Below are 18,845 nucleotides of genomic sequence, written 5' to 3'. Positions count from 1 at the left end.
GTGGAAAGACATATATGTTGGTATATAGCTGCAGGTTGGTTTAAAGGTGATGCTATAAAGGACAGAACTACAAAATCTCTTTTATATAAGTAAATATATAATTCATTAGTTTAATAGCTAAATATCTCATTATTACTTTTGCCTGATTTTTACAACAGATGTCTAACATGTTGTTTTATTTTAATTTGTTTGATTTGTTTATTATGTTATATTTTATTTTCCTCTGGACAGGCTTAAATATTTGGAGTCTTGTAATTTCTACAATTATATCATTCGTATGTTGTAGCATGAGAGCTCAGTTGTGTTCTTGCAGTCTGAAAAGTAATGATATCTCATATTATTACTTTTGCTTGGTTTTAACAACAGATGTTTAACGTGTTGTTTGATTGTCTCACATAGTCCAATTTACAATTTACAATACTATTTTATGTATTGCCAGTGAAGATAGAGAGTTTGGGATTGAGACATTACCCTGGCTGTTTTACTTTACTTTTATTTTATTTTAGGTTTTCATTTTATTTTAAAATTGTATTTATTTTAAAATTAAATTGATTTTTATTTTAGGTTTTTATTTTCTTGGGCAGAATTACATATTTAGTGTCTTGCAATTTCAACAATTATATCACTCCCATGTTGCAGCATTAGAGCTCAGTTGTGTTCAACCAATCTGAAACGTAATAATATCTCTATTTTATTTTATTTTATTTTATTTTGTTTTGTTTTGTTTCGTCTCATGCATCCCATGCATCACATTCAATGCAATTTTTTCATACATGCACTTTTTTTTATTTTACACTCTGACTCTTTAAAATATAAGTATTTTTATTTTATATTTCATTTTATTTTCCTCTGGGCAGACTTAAATATTTGGAATCTTGTTGTTTCTACAATTATTTAAATTCTCATTTTGCAGTATTTGTGCTCTTCGTTTAGTTGTGTTCTTGCAATCTGAGGGATTATACATTATTGTGTCTGTTCATAACGTCATACATCAATTAAGTCAGCATTTTGTAGGATCTGTATAATCAGTTTCTTAATGAAGCAGGTGCTCGGACAGGTGTTGTGCGAGTTTTGCACAGCTTACACACTTTGGGAATATCCATATTCGGCTTGAAAACGCACCTTTTACATGCTTTGGCGGTCTTTACGATTGCACATACAAGGTAGCGTATATAAGAAATGCACATTTTCCAGATCCTTCGGCTTCGCATAAGAAGAGCCGTTTCCTTTGCTGCGAGGTTTCACCCATCATTGATCTCTTTTGACGTGAGCTTTTATTAAATTGGTTTGCTGTTGGGTGAAGGCAGCTGGAGACAAATCAAGTGGCAGATGAGCTGGCAGGCCGTGCCACAAGTGTGAGGTGAGTGCTAGAGAGATAGACAGATGGACGGACAGATAGATAAATGATTTCCAGTGGAAAGACAGCAATGGTAAGCTAGCGAGGATAAGAAGCAGCCTGGTATTATCCCGTGCCCTTTAGTGTTTAAAGGATGCTGGCATAACATTTAGATATTTGGGGCAGCAGAGCCACGCAGAAAACACGCTCACACAAACCCCCCAACAATCATTTGCTTTATGAGGAGCCTGCTGATGCCATGGTAACCCTCCTGTCCTGGGCACAGTGCATGCGCCAGTGTGCCAAACAAATGCCATGGTAACTTTTTTTTTTTTTTAACCCATGTTGCCCAGAAACCTTTGCGATTTAGTAAGTGAAACCAGTGCATTCACAAATTAGGCTCAGAGAGAGAGCAGAGAAACGCAACATTTAGTGTTTACAGTTTCTATGCACAAATTACCCAGAAACAGTGTGAATTATACGGTGATTTTAGTGCTTTTTTAAAGAACAAGTCCTATTTAGGTACATTTAGGGATGCAATCCGTTGAGGTAACTCAAATTCTTTTATCCTTGATGTAATTATTGTATTGTTTGATTGTGTTGTCTGTGAATGTAATGTTGAACTGTTTTGTATTTTTTGTAATGTATAGTTGAATGGTGGCAAATTATTCATAGGGATTAGTAAAGTTTTCTAACCTAACCTTTTAGGGGCATTGGACCCCTGTAATCCTGATAGGAAAAATTAGTTTGATAAAACTGATTCGCTAATGAATCACTGACACCAATGAATGAACCATTTTAGCTGATTGAATAAAAAATAGCCTATTCAAAAGAGTTATAAATAAGGCTTGTGAGCAAGTGTACATGTAGCATTATCTATAATCCATATTTTACAGCTAGAAATATTTGTATTAGAAAAATGCATGTTTACTTTTGAAATTTCCATGACTTTTTAGATTTTATTTATAAATCACTTTGGATAAAAGTGAGAAGTGTCAGCTAAATTCATAAATGTAAATGTTAAGATTTACATGACTTTTCCAGGTCTGGAAAAAAAAAACGGTTTGCTTTCAGTATCTCTGTATTACACCGTAAAATCTGCCGACTTTAACTTAAAACCTTTCAAAGTTCAGTCTTCAATTTTTAAGTACAAGTCATTTCAACTTAAATTATATTATGTTGACTTAAAGCTGCAGTCCGTAATTTTTTTGAGTTCAAAATTTATAAAATGTATATAATAAGCGAGTACACCATGAATCCATTTTACAAACCGTGTGTTTGGCTTGTCCTGAATCACTACGGTACACCTATAATAAGTGTTTATATTCGGACTATTTCAGACTGGTTCGGGTAGGTACCGCTGCGGAGTAGCCCAGTACCTGCGTGATTCGCCATAGACAGAAACAGACAGAAGTAGCTCCGGCTACAATGTTCTTCCGCAAGACCCACGCAGTTCTGTTTATAAATCGCTAGAGCGCTAAAAGTTACGGACTGCAGCTTTAAAATTAGATAATATTTTCACCTTATATACATGATTGTTTGGATACAAGTATATTTATGGACCATAACAGGCCGCAGTATTTCTGTGCATCTATTTGCATTCAAACAAACACAACTGTTTAAATGACAGCTGAAGCCTGTCTTAGTTTAAAGTCCCCATGAAATCAAAATTAAAGTTTTTTGGGCGTTAGTATCAATATGTTAGTCTTAAGGTTATCTATAAGGCAGTGTGCTCCAAGCTGTGATATAAACGAACGCTATTGGCTATTTTAAAAAGGGGCGGGGCTGCTTGATATGTCCCGCCCTGTCTTCCTGTTTCAGTTCAAATGACGTCAACACATAGAGTAACGCTGCGTGTTTCTAAGCATTTCAGGGGACCTTTAACATCTCTTCTCCTGTGATTTCCATATTACCCCAGGTTATCTAGACCAGTCCTGCATCACATTCTCTCACACGCACACAAAGAAGTCTTGTTTAGCATGTTTTAATTCCCTTAAATTAGGGAGCCGTGCCAAGTCCTGCGCTAGCAGATTTATAATTGTCTCTCATCTGACACGCAGGGTCCTCATCACAGCTTTGTGCGTCTCTAAAGAGTGCTGCTGCTGCTGCTCCCAGGACTGCATGTGCTCTGTTATTCACTTTCACACATTACATGCATGCATGACTGCACTGTTTAGATGCGGCTGGATGAGGATAATCAAATAATCAGCACGCAAATATTTCAATGAACTATTCTGAACGGAGGAATGCTACTTAATTAAAAACAATAATAATAAGAAGGAATTGACATGCGGCTCCTAACCTAAATAAAACTGCAGGACGCCTGCTTGTTCTTTACATTTTTCATTAGCGGCTGCAGCATGAACATTTACCATGGTAACCATCGTTACTGGAAAAATATTACCATATAGTTACTGCTTTCTCATCATAGTAAATTAATATGGGAACTCCTTCAAACAATGTTTCATTTCATGTAATATTTTATTTAATTTTTATATTTTTATAATTTTTTTGGATGGTCGACATTATTAAATTTAATAAAAACTATGGCATTTATATATTTTAAAGTTAAGTTTGTATATGAATATATTTAAATCAGTTTGTATTTATTATTTTGTATTTTATTTATGTATATTTTAAATAACAGAAATAATAACTGAAATCATTTTAAATACATTTTGTCTTTATTATTTTTGTATTGTATTTATATATTTGAATTGAAAGCATTTAAAATATATTGTCTTTATTCTTTTATATAATTGTATTTATATATTTTAAAGAACAGAAATAATATTGAATCAATTTGTTTATTTTGTATATTTTTATTTTATGTATATATTTTATATAATTGTATTTTATATAAATGAAAATGTTATATCCATTTTGTCTTCATAATTTTATCTATTTTTATTTTATTTATATTCTTTACATAAATGAAATAGTTTTAAATACAATTTGTCTTTTTTATTTTTATTTATAAAAATATTTTATATAACCAAATAGAAAAAATAAATAGATAACCAAATAGAAAAAAGTTTATTTAAATGAATGCTCATTTTACACCACATTTATATAAAAAAAAATCTATCTATCTATCTATCTATCTATCTATCTATATATATATATATATATATACAATTCATTGATAAAGCTGTCTGTAGTTGTTTTTTAATTTATTTTTTAACTGACATCTAAGCAACATTTATGGCTAAATATCTGCTGATTTATTGGCCTAATATTTATTGCCAGGCCTCCTGAGGGGCAGGGGAGAAGTGGCGTGACGAGGGCGCAATCACGGTCCGGGGGTGAGGGGGTGTCCCCTTCGGTAGGGAAGTTCTCAGTGTAACTGAACTGTAAAACATACTTAAAATTATTATAGGATCACAATTTATCCAGCCAAACAATCTGAAAAATACATGTCGGCTTCCAGTTATCGCGTACAACAGGCCTCATTTGATCATTCATGAGAGACTGTGTCAAACAGCAAAAATGAGCAAACACAATATGTTTGCACTGTTGTATTGGCAATTAAATTTCACAAAGTAAATTCAAATGAAAAACGAGGCAGGTAAAGTGTGTAGAAGTGTGTAGATTAACAAGCACGTCAATGCATATCCAACATGAACCATGCTGCTCCTGTAAATGCTGTCTTTGAAGTAAATATTTGTCTGTATGTTCACACAAACACTCTGCTGACACTCAGAGCCCACTGTTGGTTGGCTGTGTAGGATCGGTATGTCAGTGCGTCTGCTGATGGCAGGCGGGCGGCTGGCGCTGCTCCTTATGGCTACAGCTGCCCGGATTGCACTTCCTGGCGTTTTCTATGTCAAAGTCCTCTCTCCCTCTCGCTAACACATACTCACACAAACACAGGCATGCATGCTGGCTGCATCCTGCCCGCACGCTCCTCCTGATTGGTGCTCGCTCTGCGATCTTCTTTTTATTTATTAATTTTTTCCGCCATCCCAGGAAGAGGATTTCTTCTGGCAGGAGGGCGCGGGAATGGCGCTGGACAGGCAGCATGACCCAGGGTTCAGGTGGCAGCTGTGTTATGGCTTCTCTGCCAGGTCGTGGCTGATGGTATGACCACCCTCTCTTTCTTTTCGCTCTCTTTCACTTGCTTAGCACAATGTCTCCCACTTTTTTACAACTTCCTTAACCTCATTTTACACCAGACAGCGATCAAACATCAGTTTACTATCTATCTATCTATCTATCTATCTATCTATCTATCTATCATCTATCTATCATCTATCGAAGATTTGTTGCTGCTTGTACGGTATTTTCTTTGGATGAAGTTCTCTTAAAGCTGCTTGTAAATGAGTTTGTTGTCTGTTGAATTGCTAAATGCACTTTGATTGGACTATTGTTCTGTTTTAGTAAGTATTTAATTTCACTTTTTACACTATCGATTGTATGAAATAGGAAAAGCATCAAGTTTCCTTTGCTTCAATCCTTTCACAACATTATATGGCCTTCCTAAAGACTGGAGCGACAAAAATCAGGTAAAATAAAATAAATGTTTATTAATTAATAATAAAAATTATTCGTTTTATTTAATACTAAATTGCATTAGGTTAACTAATTCAATTTATTTTAATTTAATTTAATAATTTAATTTAACAAGGTAGAAAAAGTCCGTTAAGATACAACTACAAAGAATATTAATATAATAATTAAATTGGGACTGTTAAAATCAATATCCTAATGAATGATTTAATTTTCTGCTTTAAAACAGCAGCTATTTTTTAATCAAAACATTGCATTATTGTTGGTTCCACCATGATGAATCTGGGAATATTTACATTTTTGTGTCACTTTCCCCTTTTCAATTAAGCCTAATTAATCATGGAAAGTTATGTAAAGCACAACCCCTAAACACAGAGGGTCCTCAGATGAGGGATTTCAGAGACTTCTGTATACAGAGCCTTATCGGGGGATCTGACACAGTTTAAACCTCATGGGCCTTTCATAGAGACTGCCTGCTGTGCTACTGCCTATGTAGGGCAGCGAGAACCAGGCGCCCCGTTTGTGTGACTGTGTGTGTGTGTGTGTGTGTGTGTGTGGAATAAGACTGATAGCGAGCTTAAGTCCTTTGAGGAAAAACATAGAGCACACTGGAGTTTGATGTTGAAGGGTGGCAAAATCATGGGGAGATTATAAAGAGAACGGCTTTGTGTTAGGTTGGGGTTTCTAGAGATTGAACAACTTTGGTTTCGATTCCAGTTGGGACCAAAAAGGCTTTTACAGCCTGATGTCATAGAAGAACAAGCTTAAGTTCCACAAAGAACCGTTATTCTCTAGTTTTGTAGAAAACCATCCATGTATTGGTGCTTTAAAGAACCCAAAAATCAACAGACTGATCTGAAACGTCAAGAACTTACTGAGCCTCCAAAGAACCATAGAGTCAAATCAAGGGCTATTCACAAAGAATACGTTTTTGCAGTTCACTGCATTACTTTTCGATTTTTTTTATGTATATATATGCTAGAAGATGGACATCTTTGACCGTTATGTTCACATATTGAGTCTTTTACAGCGTTTCACACTCAAATGGCGTTCTAAAAATGTGGTGCTCAAGTTGAAAAAAGTTCAAGTTTTAAAAACGCATCTCAAGTTTTTTTACTCAATTTCATTGCTTGGATCTCGCGTTTCGCTTTCTGTGTGAATGGCCCCCTAAAAATGGTTCTTCACCTCAAGATGCTAAAGAACCATTGAGAAACTTTTATTAATGGACTTTACTAAGCCAATACTTAGGCTTAGTGATCTGAACAAACCCCTAACCCTGAGTATTCAACTTTATTTTAGGGAATATTCCTCAGAATCATGTGACTTTAACCATATAGAGACCAGAAGATATCCACATTATTATACTGCCCAAGATATATGGAGAAACTTTGTGAAAAACTACATTTTATTTTGTTGTTGCATTTCGCTGCACTACTTTTCCATAGTTTTTCTGTATATAAGCGCTAGATGTCTTTGACCATTGTTCTCGCGTCTCGTGTCTTTTGCAGTGTTTCTCACATGGTCAGCTTTTTAAAAACGAGGCGCTCACGTTAAAAACGCATCTCAAGACCTTGCTTTTTAAAATTCCATTTCAGTCCTCCCATCTCGCGTTTTTCAATGAAAAAACACTTTGTGTAAATGTCCCCTAGAAATAGTTCTTCACATAAAGGTCTTAAAGAACCACTGAAGAACTTTTATTAGCGGAGTTTACACACACAATACTTAGGGTTAGTGGTCTGACCAAACCCTAACCTCCTGAGTATAAAACTTTATTGAAATATTCTTTAAATCATGTTGAGAGCATAGACTGTATAAAAACATGGACGTAGTGTCCGTTTTTTTTCTGCTGTAAAGTTGGGCATTTTAACATGGGGAGTCTATGGGATTGACTCCCTTTTGCAGCCAGCCTCTAGCGGGCAGTTGATGAATTACAATTTAAGTCACTTCCGTGTTGGCTTCACGAGAGAGAGCGGGAGGTTGCCGCTTGGTTGAGAGGTTTGCTGTTATGTTTCTACGATTTTCACTTGGTGGATGATAAAACAGGTGAAAAAGTCCAATAGATTGCATTGAACAAGGAACTTGAGCCACATCTAGAGACCACAAGATCATAGTGGTGGGCTTTTTTGACCTAGCAACCATATATCAACATGCTAGCATATTGGAGGAGACTTTTACATCCTGTTTTCATCTATAAAAGGTTCTTTTATAGATTAAATTCTAGTTTTAATGCAAGAATCATATTCCACCGCTCTCTTTCTCTCGCTCACTAGCACATCCCTGTCATCTGTTCAAATAATCCTGCTTCCTTGTCCTAGTCCAACTTCCTCTTTTTCCTTCTCGTCTCGCCTCTCTTCTTCATCCATCCAAGCGCCCTGGCTACAGATGTCCACACCTCTTCCACTCGCCCCGGTCCATATCTCTGTCTCTCTGTGCACAGATGCCCGCTTTGGCCTGCAACAGCTGTCCCGCCATGTGCTGCTACCAAGTGTTGATGCGCTGTTGGGAAAGGAAAGGGAGGGGTGCTGGGCTCATGAATATTCATGTTAATTTGGACCCATTCTACCAAACAGAGCCTGGCACTGCCAAGGAAGCCCCTCCCCTCGATGAGATGGTGGAAGAGAGGAACCGTGAGACTAGGCCAGACTCTGTGGCCTGATTCCACAAAATAAGGAGTTGTGAAAGACAGAAAAGCCAGAGAAAAGGGAAGACGATCCCAGAAAGTATCATCATTATCACACCACCTGACATATATGGAGAATCGTTGCAAAAAACCACATTTCATTCATAAAGATGTGCATTGAATTTATAGTCTGACAAAAATTGGCCCATCATTTGCACATTCACAAGTAAGCGAACAAAATGAACAGATAATCAGTTCTTTTAAAAATAAGGTTCTTCAGTGGTTCCTTTTGGAGCAGCACACTGGAATTGTGTTTGTGGTTCTTTGGACATCAAACATGTTTTTGACAATGAATCTATAGGTTCTTCGTATTGACATATTGGTTTCTACCCACAGAAAATGAAAATCCCTAATGAGATCTGACCAAATTGATCCAACCATTTGGATGTTTTGGGAGTTCAGATTCATAAGCAAGCAAATATAATGAGCCAATAATCAGTTGAGATGTTTACTTAAAAAAAAAAAAAAAAAAAGTTTCCTCAGTGGGAAAGTTCCGTTTTTGGAGCACACTGGAATTTATGGATCTTTGGAGATTAAATATGGTTTTGATGATGCATTTATAGGCTCTTTATATTCCAATATAGGTTTCTTCCCATAGAAAATAAGAATCCATAATGCAATCTCTTTAACGTTTTGATTGTTTCTCCTAAACAGTGAAGATGCTAAATGGACTTTGCTAAAGTCTCCTTACGTTTTTCCTGAGAAAAGTCTCAATAATGTCTCAAACTGCATGTGCTCAGAGTTGCACAGACTTCTCATTATGAACTTGAACATTTCTCATCAAAAAGCATATGCTCTTTTATAGCTCTATACTCTTACTGTATGTTGATTATTGACTCATTTGTGCCTATTTTGATTAGAAACATCAGAGACAAAGTTGATACTCTGATGAAATATATCTCACATAAATGTCCTGAAATATGAAAGCTTAACCTGTGAGCAATTAAACTGGGTTTTTTGAAGCACCAGTACGTTTCGCATTGTACATTTATAGAAAGTCTTCTGTGTACCAACCAAAAAGTCTTGAAGGATGGAGACAGAAAGATAAAAAGGCTGGAGCAGGTTTTAGCACTGAAGAACTAAGCCGGGAAGGGAAGACAGATGAGGATTGAGGAAGAATGGCGGGAAGGACCAGAACGGTAGAAGGGGCAGGAGAGGTGTATGGTGATAACAGATGAGAAAGGCTGGAGCTGGAGGAGGGGGGTCAGTCTCTGGTGTGTGTGTGTCCTCTGCTCTCTTTCATGAAGAGCCAGGGATGCAGATTATAGCAGGCCTCCTCTTTCAGTCTCTCCAGGGGAGGACAACCCCTCTCCCCCAGCAGTCACTGGCTTTAATGCTCTGCATCCCCCTGGACCAGCCTGGATCCAGACCAGATGCAGCACTACACACACACACTGGACATCCCAGCCAACCCATCTGATGGATTGACCCTGCTGCACTAATATGCATATTCAGGCCAATGCACTGCATTTCTTGTTTTTTTGATTCATTCTAATCTTTTCTTTCTCCATAATCATGCTCAGGTACATAAGAGGTCAGATACAAAGTTTACAGTGTATGTTTGTGGACTTGCATCACTATTATTTATTTATTCACATTATTATTTAACTTCAGATATTGGGGTTTTTTTTGTATCATGGCTGATAAAGCGAATGAAAACGGGAGGCACTCGAAGCATATCTGGAGATCGGATAATCACAGAGACATGAAGTGGGTTCTTTTGATTTGGTACATCCACCCTGAACACCCTAGCAACTGCATAGCAACGCCTTGACAACCACCCACAGCACCCTAGCAACATGATGGTGAGTTCTGCATGAGCAAACACCACTTACGTTTCCTCAGAAAATTTTTAGTTTTTATAAGGTACACTTATATACACCACCTTTCAAAAGTTTGGTAAAATTGTTTTTGAAAGAAGTCTCATATGCTCACCTATGCTGTGTCAAAAAATACAGTAAAAACAGTAATAATGGGGAAAAAAATTTACAATTAAAAAAAAAACGTTTTCTATTTGAATATATATTAAAAATAATTTATTCCTGTGATGCAAAGCTGAATTTTCAGCAGCATTACTCCAGTCTTCAGTGTCACATGATCCTTCAGAAATCAGTATAATATGCTGATTTGCTGCTAAAGAAACATTTCTTATTATTGTCAATGTTGAAAACAGTTACCTAATATATATATATTTTCTGGATACTTTTGATGAATAGAAAGTTCAAAAGAACAGCATTTATTTGAAATAGAAGTCTTTTGTAACATTATAAATAAATGTCTTTACTGTCACTTTTGACCAATTTAATGCATCCTTGCTGAATAAAAGTATTAATTTATTTCAAAAACAAATCTTGCGGACACCAAACGTAGTGTTTTTTTTTTTTTTAATATTTAAACTTTTAAAAAAATATGAACTTTTGTATATTCAAATAATCTCCTCCTAATCAAAAGTGTGCATTATTATGGAGTCAAAACATACAATATTTTTTAGATATACATTCTTTTGTGCCCCCAAAACACTCTCTCCTGAAGGTACAGGAGTTAGGCTCTCTCTCTCTCTTTATCAGAGGCGTAAAGCCCTCTTGCTGGTGTAAAATAATCCAGAGACTCGCTCTCCTGCAGCAATGCTGTGCACCAACCTGATAAGGTGGCAGAGCTGCGTTCTGCTCCAATCCCGATGGAGCCTCACCATCGATGACCAATCACAGCGCAGCTTTCCGTTGTTTATCTCATCGCTGAGCATACAAGTCAAGTCACCTTTATTTATATAGCGCTTTTAACAATACAGATTGTGTCAAAGCAACTGTACAGCATTACTTAGGAAAATATTGTGTCAATAATGCAAAATGATAATAGTAAACACTCAATTTTCAGTTAAAGGCAGTTCATACGTGATCTACCTGACTTGGTTGGGTCAGGCCGAGGGGCTTAAATCCTTCTTACGGCATTGTGATTTTATATCCCTCTTCTATGATGCATTAGTCACACATAGACTGGTTTAGGTTACGCTACAGTAGATTATGGCATTACAAAGTGTTGAATAGCTCACTTTAGACCGTGACTTTAATAAAATAAACTTATGAAACCTAAACCTTTATTAAAGAAACATCTGAAATATCATTAAGCTTCCTGTAATAGTCAGATAGTTTGATCTCACCACGTCTTATCAGCCTCTGCGTCGTTCCACTTTTCAAAAAGCTTTCAAAGTCTTCTCAGCCTTTGCCAGATTAAGCGTGCGCTCTTCAGGGGGTGGCAACATACACCTTTAAGATGAAGGGCACTTTGAACATTTAAATTAGGTACAGTTCCCAGGGATTTTTTCCCCAAGCCCACAAAGGTTAACACACTTTGCTTTGAAGGTAAAACATATCGGACATTTTTCTCTACTGCAGTCAGTCTGTAAATGTGCACTGCAGGCTTCACATGTGCTGTTTTGTTTTATTTTATTTTATTTTATTTTTTTGGGCTGTTTTGGTGAAGTGTATGTCAGTCGTCTTCGGTTTTCTCTCTGATAGTGTCCTATAAAATATTTATTTTTTAATAGATTTCAAAATGAATTGAACTATTAATCCAATTGTTAAAATTAATCGTTAAAACTATAAGAAAAAAAACCGTTTTGATCTTGAGAATATTCCCTTATACAGGTCTCCTGAATCGTATTACAGTACTGACTATTGGATATACATTCAACTTCTTATATTCATTTATTTTATTTTACAATGTCCATATTTATATGACATTGCCCATTTTACATGTACAAGTATAATTTATCACTGTAGTAGTGATAAATAGATTTTTACATTTTTAGTCCGTCTGTAAATATTGGCTGCACGATTCTCATGTGCTATTTATTTATTTAAATTAATTTCATTTTATTTCATTTCATTTAATTTCATTAAACAAAGTCAACTGGCAATATATCAGTCTTGTTTGTTCTCTTACAGTGTCCTAGAAAATAATAATTGTAATTTTTAGATTTAAAAATTAATTAATTAATCAATTATTAGAATGAAAATGAAAAAAATAAAATTTGTTACTGAGAATTTGCCTTTATAAGTGTAAAGGTCTTGTGGCACCGCTACTGGATATACATTGAACTACTTTTCTTTCTTTAATTTTACAATAACCATATCATATTGTCTATTTTGCATGTACAAGTATGATTTATCACTATAGTGATGATAAATTGATTTTTATATTCAGTCAGCCTGTAAATGTTGGCTGCAGGCTTTACATGTGCTGTTTTTTATTTTATTTTTTTATTTTTTTGTGTATGTTATTCTTGTTGGATTTCTCTTACAGTGTCAAGATTTCAAACTTAATTGGATTGGTAATCCAATTATTACAATTAATTGTTACAACATTAAGAAAAAATGTTTTGATTGAGAATTTTTCTTTCTTTATTTTAAGTTACAATATCTGTTTTTATATTACATTGCCCATTTTCAAAGTTGTGAGGATAAATTGATTTTTATATTTTTTGAAGAAAATGTAAAATGTAATGGTGCCTGTGTGTACAAAACTTCACACACAATGCCTTGTTATCAGGGCATTGCTAGGTGGTTGCTAGGGTGTTTTGAGTGATTCACCCCCAATTCTCTATGATATTCTAATCTCCAGATTCGGTTCGGATCCCTCCTTCAATGAAAATCTATGGGATTTTATTATCAATAAGGTGAAAAATATTAAAAGAGATGCTTGGCGTATGAAGTACATGGTGTTGATTATGCACTGTAACATGGACAGTGTCATTTTAAAGCATGTAAAGTAATATAGAGTAGATGTTTGGACATGCACAGTAACGGGAGAGGAGGTGTAATGGTTAATCCAGGCATATTCATGGCTCAAATGCTTCTTTTGCTTTAGGTTGAGGGATGTGTGATTATAGCTGTGCACTACCTCAGTCGTTGGCCTGGTTCACCCGCCAAGGTCAGCATTCCTGGCCCAGGCCGTTGCTTAGCTGAATCTGAGCTTCATGGCTGTCTTTTCAGCTCTGAGTAGCCCTGCTAAATTAAAGACAGGCAGTCAGAAATTAAAGCCAAACCAAGGAACAGGCAGCAGAGCCTAAATTCAGTCTGCACTGCGCAAAATAAATGACCCTCCTGTTTGAAGTGATGCAGGGAAGAACGAAGCATACATTATCTACCTTAAAAAAAAAGGTTTGATAGTCTAAATCAGAAACTTTATATATTTTGTTTATATGTTTCATCTTAAATCATGCATCTTGATCTTAAAATAAACCAGGGTTAAATTACATGCTCCACTAGTGAAATTTCCTATACACTTGTTTTAGTTTTAGTAAAGCTTATATTTTTATTATGGTTGATGTTTGAACTCACAGAAACCAGTTGTGTTGACAAACAATTTTTGAGATGGATTCAGCCTCAGTCTTATGATGTCTTAATTTTTTTTCGCATTCAACTGTAATATGGACCGTCTCATATGATATATAATAAAATGTTTGAAACTTTGACCTGTTTTGGTGAACTGTATGTCAACCTTTGGCTGTTTTTCTTAAGTATGTCCTCTTTAATTAATCATAACTATATATATAAAAAATTATCATAAATTATCAAAATGCATTACTACAACTGGAAGGAATTTTATTTTTGGCCTTTAGGTATAAAGGTCACATGCATATTGCTTTGACTATATTGTGTGTGTGACTATATTGTGTGAGTGAATATATATATATATATATACCGAAAGAAAAAAAGGTAGATTAAAGAAAAAAGTAGATTCAACTATATTCAACTTTTTCTTCCAAGCTTTTTTTTAACCAAATGATACAAGAAATCACCTATTTTACATATGAATGTAAATGCATATTGCTTTGACTATATTATGTGTGTGTACTTGTGTGAGTGAATATATACAGTGGGTACGGAAAGTATTCAGAAAATTTAAGGGGGTCTGAATACTTTCCGTACCCACTGTATATATATATATATATATACCGAAAGAAAAAAAGGTAGATTAAAGAAAAAAGTAAATTCAACTATATTCAACTTTTTCTTCCAAGCTTTTTTTGAACCAAATGATACAAGAAATCACCTATTTTACATCTGAATATAAATATTTTTTAAATTTTTATATATTTTTGTTTTAATGTATCTAGTTAGCTAACTCTGGTAAATTACAATAAAACGCCTTTTCTTTCTTTCCTCGTTTTTTTTCTATGATTGATCGTTTGCGGTGGTGGTAAAACCAATAACGCCAGGGTTAGCCCACCTGTTACAGTGTTTTATACTGTGTATATTTGTAAGTCATGTTCATAGAGGATTTTTTTCTCTCTCGGTAGAAGCTCTTCTTTAGTCCGTTTGAAACGCACCTGCACATCATCAGTGTGTTCTTCCTTCCGTCCAACGTTTATTAGTGATCATACCGTTCAAAAATATTTTGGAAAATATGACAACATCAACAGCCAATGATTCAGTCAGTGTTCATGATTCTGGTGTTTCCCCCCGCGCTTTATTTAATTGTAATCATCATGTGCATAGTGTACAAATTCTCCATTGTCTATTATCATGTGAATAATTTCATTGCGGACAGTCGAACATTTAAAAAAAAAAAATGTTTTTATTAAATGGCACTTTTTAAGAGTTTGCCTGTTATTGCTTAAATATGATCTGCATTTTAATTCTACACAGTCCAGTGTAAAATGCGCTTCGTTCATTAAATAATAAAATCGTGAGCGTAATAAAAGCATATATAATATTTACATTCTTTAATATAATTTCGTTTAAACTGAGTGAGTAACACATTTGTTGGTTCTCCCTCTTTGCCCGAGATGTGGTTTAGGTCAGATTAGATTGTAGAAATCACCGAGCTGATATTTATACTTACAAAACCTTTTAACATCGTAAGCTCATAGCCTATTAATAAATTAAATCTATAAATACAGTAAATTAAAATAGCAATAATTGCTCGGAGTGATTTGTCATACAGACGGTTTAATAATATTATTCTGTTTAATATTATTTTAAACTGATTAATATATGCTATATGAACAGTGTTTGCAATTCACAAATAGCCTATATTATTAGCAGGCTATATATTTTTATAAACTGAAATTGATAGTATTGCCATTCATTTATTTATATTTAGAAATATTGTCAACTGTAAATGTGAGGTTTTAACGTTTTATTCAAATAATGTTTTAAATGTTCAGAAATGTCTGATACGCATTTGTGTTTCTGACGGTGGTTTCATTTTTAATGCACCAACCAATATTAGTAACATTTTTTTTTGTAAGTATTGATTACTTTTATTGGCTTAATGTAAAACATGCTATGCTATGGCATGTTTTCAGTAATGTTTAAAAACCGATCAAATGGTGAGGGTTTTAAAGGCTAAATATAGAAAGTCCTGCTAAATAAAGAAAATACAATTGAAATAACGTAAATCAAAAATAATAATAAATAATGTAAATCAAAAATGATGAGATAAAATATGCTTAATATTGCGTTTGTTAGATATTGTTCTGTTTTAATGCTTATATATTCGGTTTCAAACAACTCGTGTTCATGAGCCTTTTTTATTTGTTCATATACATTCATTTCTCAAAGTGACTTATTGAAGATAATTTCGTTATATTACTTGCTTTAGGTGTTTTGTTTAATCTCCTATCTTTTTTGATTCATTGTATTTTTCTGTCATATTCATATATTGTAGGCCTATTCTGAGATACAAACGAAATAACATTACATGCATTTGTTTAATACAGATAACATTGCAATATTAAAAATAGAAAAAAAATAAATAAAAGGACAATTATGACTGCTAAAAAAGACATATATATATAAAAATTGTCATCCTCTTTATATATGCGGGGATTTATAATTTTATTTTATTTGTATTATTTTTTTATTATTTGACTTTGCATGTATTATTTTGACAAAAAGGAAAGGTAATTTGCTTGATAATGTTGTTGGCAGCTGCATCACAGCGCGCATCACGGCGTCACTGAAGGTCAACGCGTGTCTCTTTCAGGTCGTTTGGAGGTCTTTCTTCTGTTTTACAGCCCAGGTATGTTGAATAAATTAAAACAGCCGTCATTAACGCGGATTCCCCTCAAATAATTCCCCTTTGCAAGTTTACCTTCAAACACATCTGGCACACGTTGAATTAATTACAACTGAGACGACAAAAAGAGCCTGACTACATTTACAAATTACCATTGAATGTAACAATATCCTTTTTCACGTTATTTGAAATTACAATTAGAATTAGATTTTAAATAGGCTCAAATGTACCTATTGTCAAAATGAATTTCGATTGTAACTCATCTAAAACAAACATCACTTGAGATTTTATACTTTTAAATCACGTGAGGTTGATGATTTGATTGCACGCATCAAGATTTTGCTGCGTCTTGTTTCAATTCTCAGCAGAATTGATCGGTGACCAAACTGCACTACACCTGCTCACCTGCCAATTTAACACTTTAACACCAGTGCACGATTAGGGTTTAGTTTTTACTTGTGCACTTGCTTGATAACATGACAAGATTTATGGCGACACGGACAGAAATATCACTCTAAACACCTGAATTCGTGCATCGCTCGAGACGTCACCATTTAACATTGTGGTTGCAAACAAAAAGTCACACACTTCATCCATCTCTGCATCTCTCTCTCTCTCTCTCTCTCTCTCTCTCTCTCTCTCTCTTTCTCCCTCCGGTGAACGGTATAATCCCCTGCCGTCCCTGCTTCACTCCAAACCCGTATTTAATTCCCTTAAACCCCCAGCTGCCGTTCTGGTTCCTCTGTGAACACGACAGACTGTGAAGCGCTCCCGGTTATTAATAATTCACCAGCCACTGCACGAATCCATCCACAGATCAACCCGACCGTTCTGCACGGGCCACGCAAGGGTAGCACGTTTATTTTGGCAACTGCTCTTACACAGGCTACTTAACATACATTAATTAGTTATTTGAAACGTTAGTGCGCCGCCGTTATTCGTCTCGGCGACATAATAGTTAATATAGACTAGATTCCGCAATATCCACTTTGCACGAAATGACGTCCTCTCCATAATAATTGATCGTGTATCCGTGCAGTGAGGAGGAGGAGGAGGTCATGGAGATCACCCTGAGGAGGTCTCCAGTGGGATGGATGGAGATTGAGCACCAAATCGCCCAGGGTCCGTGAGCAGAAACTGCGCAGGCACAAAGCTGCTGTCGCGCGCCGCGATCTCGACTCAAGCCACGGGAGAGACGCTCGAACCGGGAGGGATTTGTACCGGAGAGCTTCGGTGAACGGAGGAACGGTCGTGCTGAATCTTCTCCGGCCGCTAAGGTTTCATTTGAAGGCGCTGTTTTTTTTTTTTTTGGTACCTGCTGAAAGACAGAAACGATCCCCCCGAAAGTTTCCGTGCGTAAAAGTTGGCTGTTTTCCGCGGTCCACGGGCCCGTCCCGCAACCCGGTTCTTCTGCTTCCGGTATCAACGAAGAAAACCAATTCATTTGCTTTTGCTCACCCACCACGCTGCTTTTTTTTCGGGGGGAAGTTTTTTTTTCTAAAGGAGTAAAATGGGTCTTTGAGACTGCTGGCAATATTCTCCGCTCCACAATGGTACGTGCTGTGTAAATCAACTTTGCTCTTCTTATTTCTGTTTTAAAATGCTGGTAAACACGGAGAGATTGGTTTGGGTTGATAATATGACAGACAATAACTGTTCCAGAATCATTTTTGGGTGTTTTAGTCTTGCGCAAAAACTGGATGTAAAACAGCATGTGCTCTATAGTTTTCATTCGGTTCGATGCGCGTAATGCCAATGTGTGTGTGTAGCTGTATGAGAGGTAAATAATGCTTGAAGTGGTTCATATGGAATGGGAAGTGTGTTGGAAACTCTGCGGAATGTATCATTGTATTAGGATATTTGCGGTGCAACTAATTTATCACTCGATTTGCGCATAATATTAGTCTAAAGTGAATAAACTAGCCATGCAATATCAGAATGGCGATATCATAGTTTAACTTTGATCCCGTGGCATTCAAACTTTCAAAACAAGTGTTCTGGATCCATCCACCCCATTAAGACGGTGGATAATGAATAGTGTATATATATATATATATATATATATTATATACATACAAAAAGGCCATCGTGTAAATACAATCTTAAAAGTATTTGGAGATTGATATTTATTTTAACCCTTTTAACTTTTAACCCTCATGTTGTTTTCCAGTCATGTTGACCCAGAAAGGATTTTATTTTTCATGAAAATTGGACTAAAACGTACTTTCTTTGCATTTAATAACTCACAAATGTATGTGTGTGTGTGTGTGTGTGTATATATATATATATATATAT

General features: G+C 35.4%; 1 protein-coding gene across 12 annotated transcripts in view; it reads left to right on the top strand.

Annotated features, from left to right (window-relative positions):
• The first annotated feature begins 5,323 nt into the window (after positions 1–5,323).
• Positions 5,324–18,845, top strand: part of nfixb (nuclear factor I/Xb) — a 172,783-nt gene continuing 159,261 nt past the window's right edge. For 11 of the 12 annotated variants that reach the window (XM_016451342.1, XM_016451344.1, XM_016451343.1 and 8 more), the window contains exon 1: positions 5,324–5,416. In XM_016451342.1, coding sequence (XP_016306828.1) covers positions 5,339–5,416 — 78 coding nt within the window. In that variant the 5' untranslated portion in view covers positions 5,324–5,338. Of the gene's footprint in view, positions 5,417–17,533; positions 18,104–18,845 lie in introns of those variants that run through there. The other variant, XM_016451332.1, reaches the window with a different exon arrangement.

The sequence above is a fragment of the Sinocyclocheilus anshuiensis genome, unplaced genomic scaffold, assembly GCF_001515605.1.
Source record: "Sinocyclocheilus anshuiensis isolate Anshui unplaced genomic scaffold, SAMN03320099.WGS_v1.1 scaffold207, whole genome shotgun sequence".
Lineage (NCBI taxonomy): Eukaryota > Metazoa > Chordata > Actinopteri > Cypriniformes > Cyprinidae > Sinocyclocheilus > Sinocyclocheilus anshuiensis.
The sequence above is the reverse complement of the archived record's forward strand: the minus strand, read 5'-3'. Positions and strand labels throughout refer to the sequence as shown.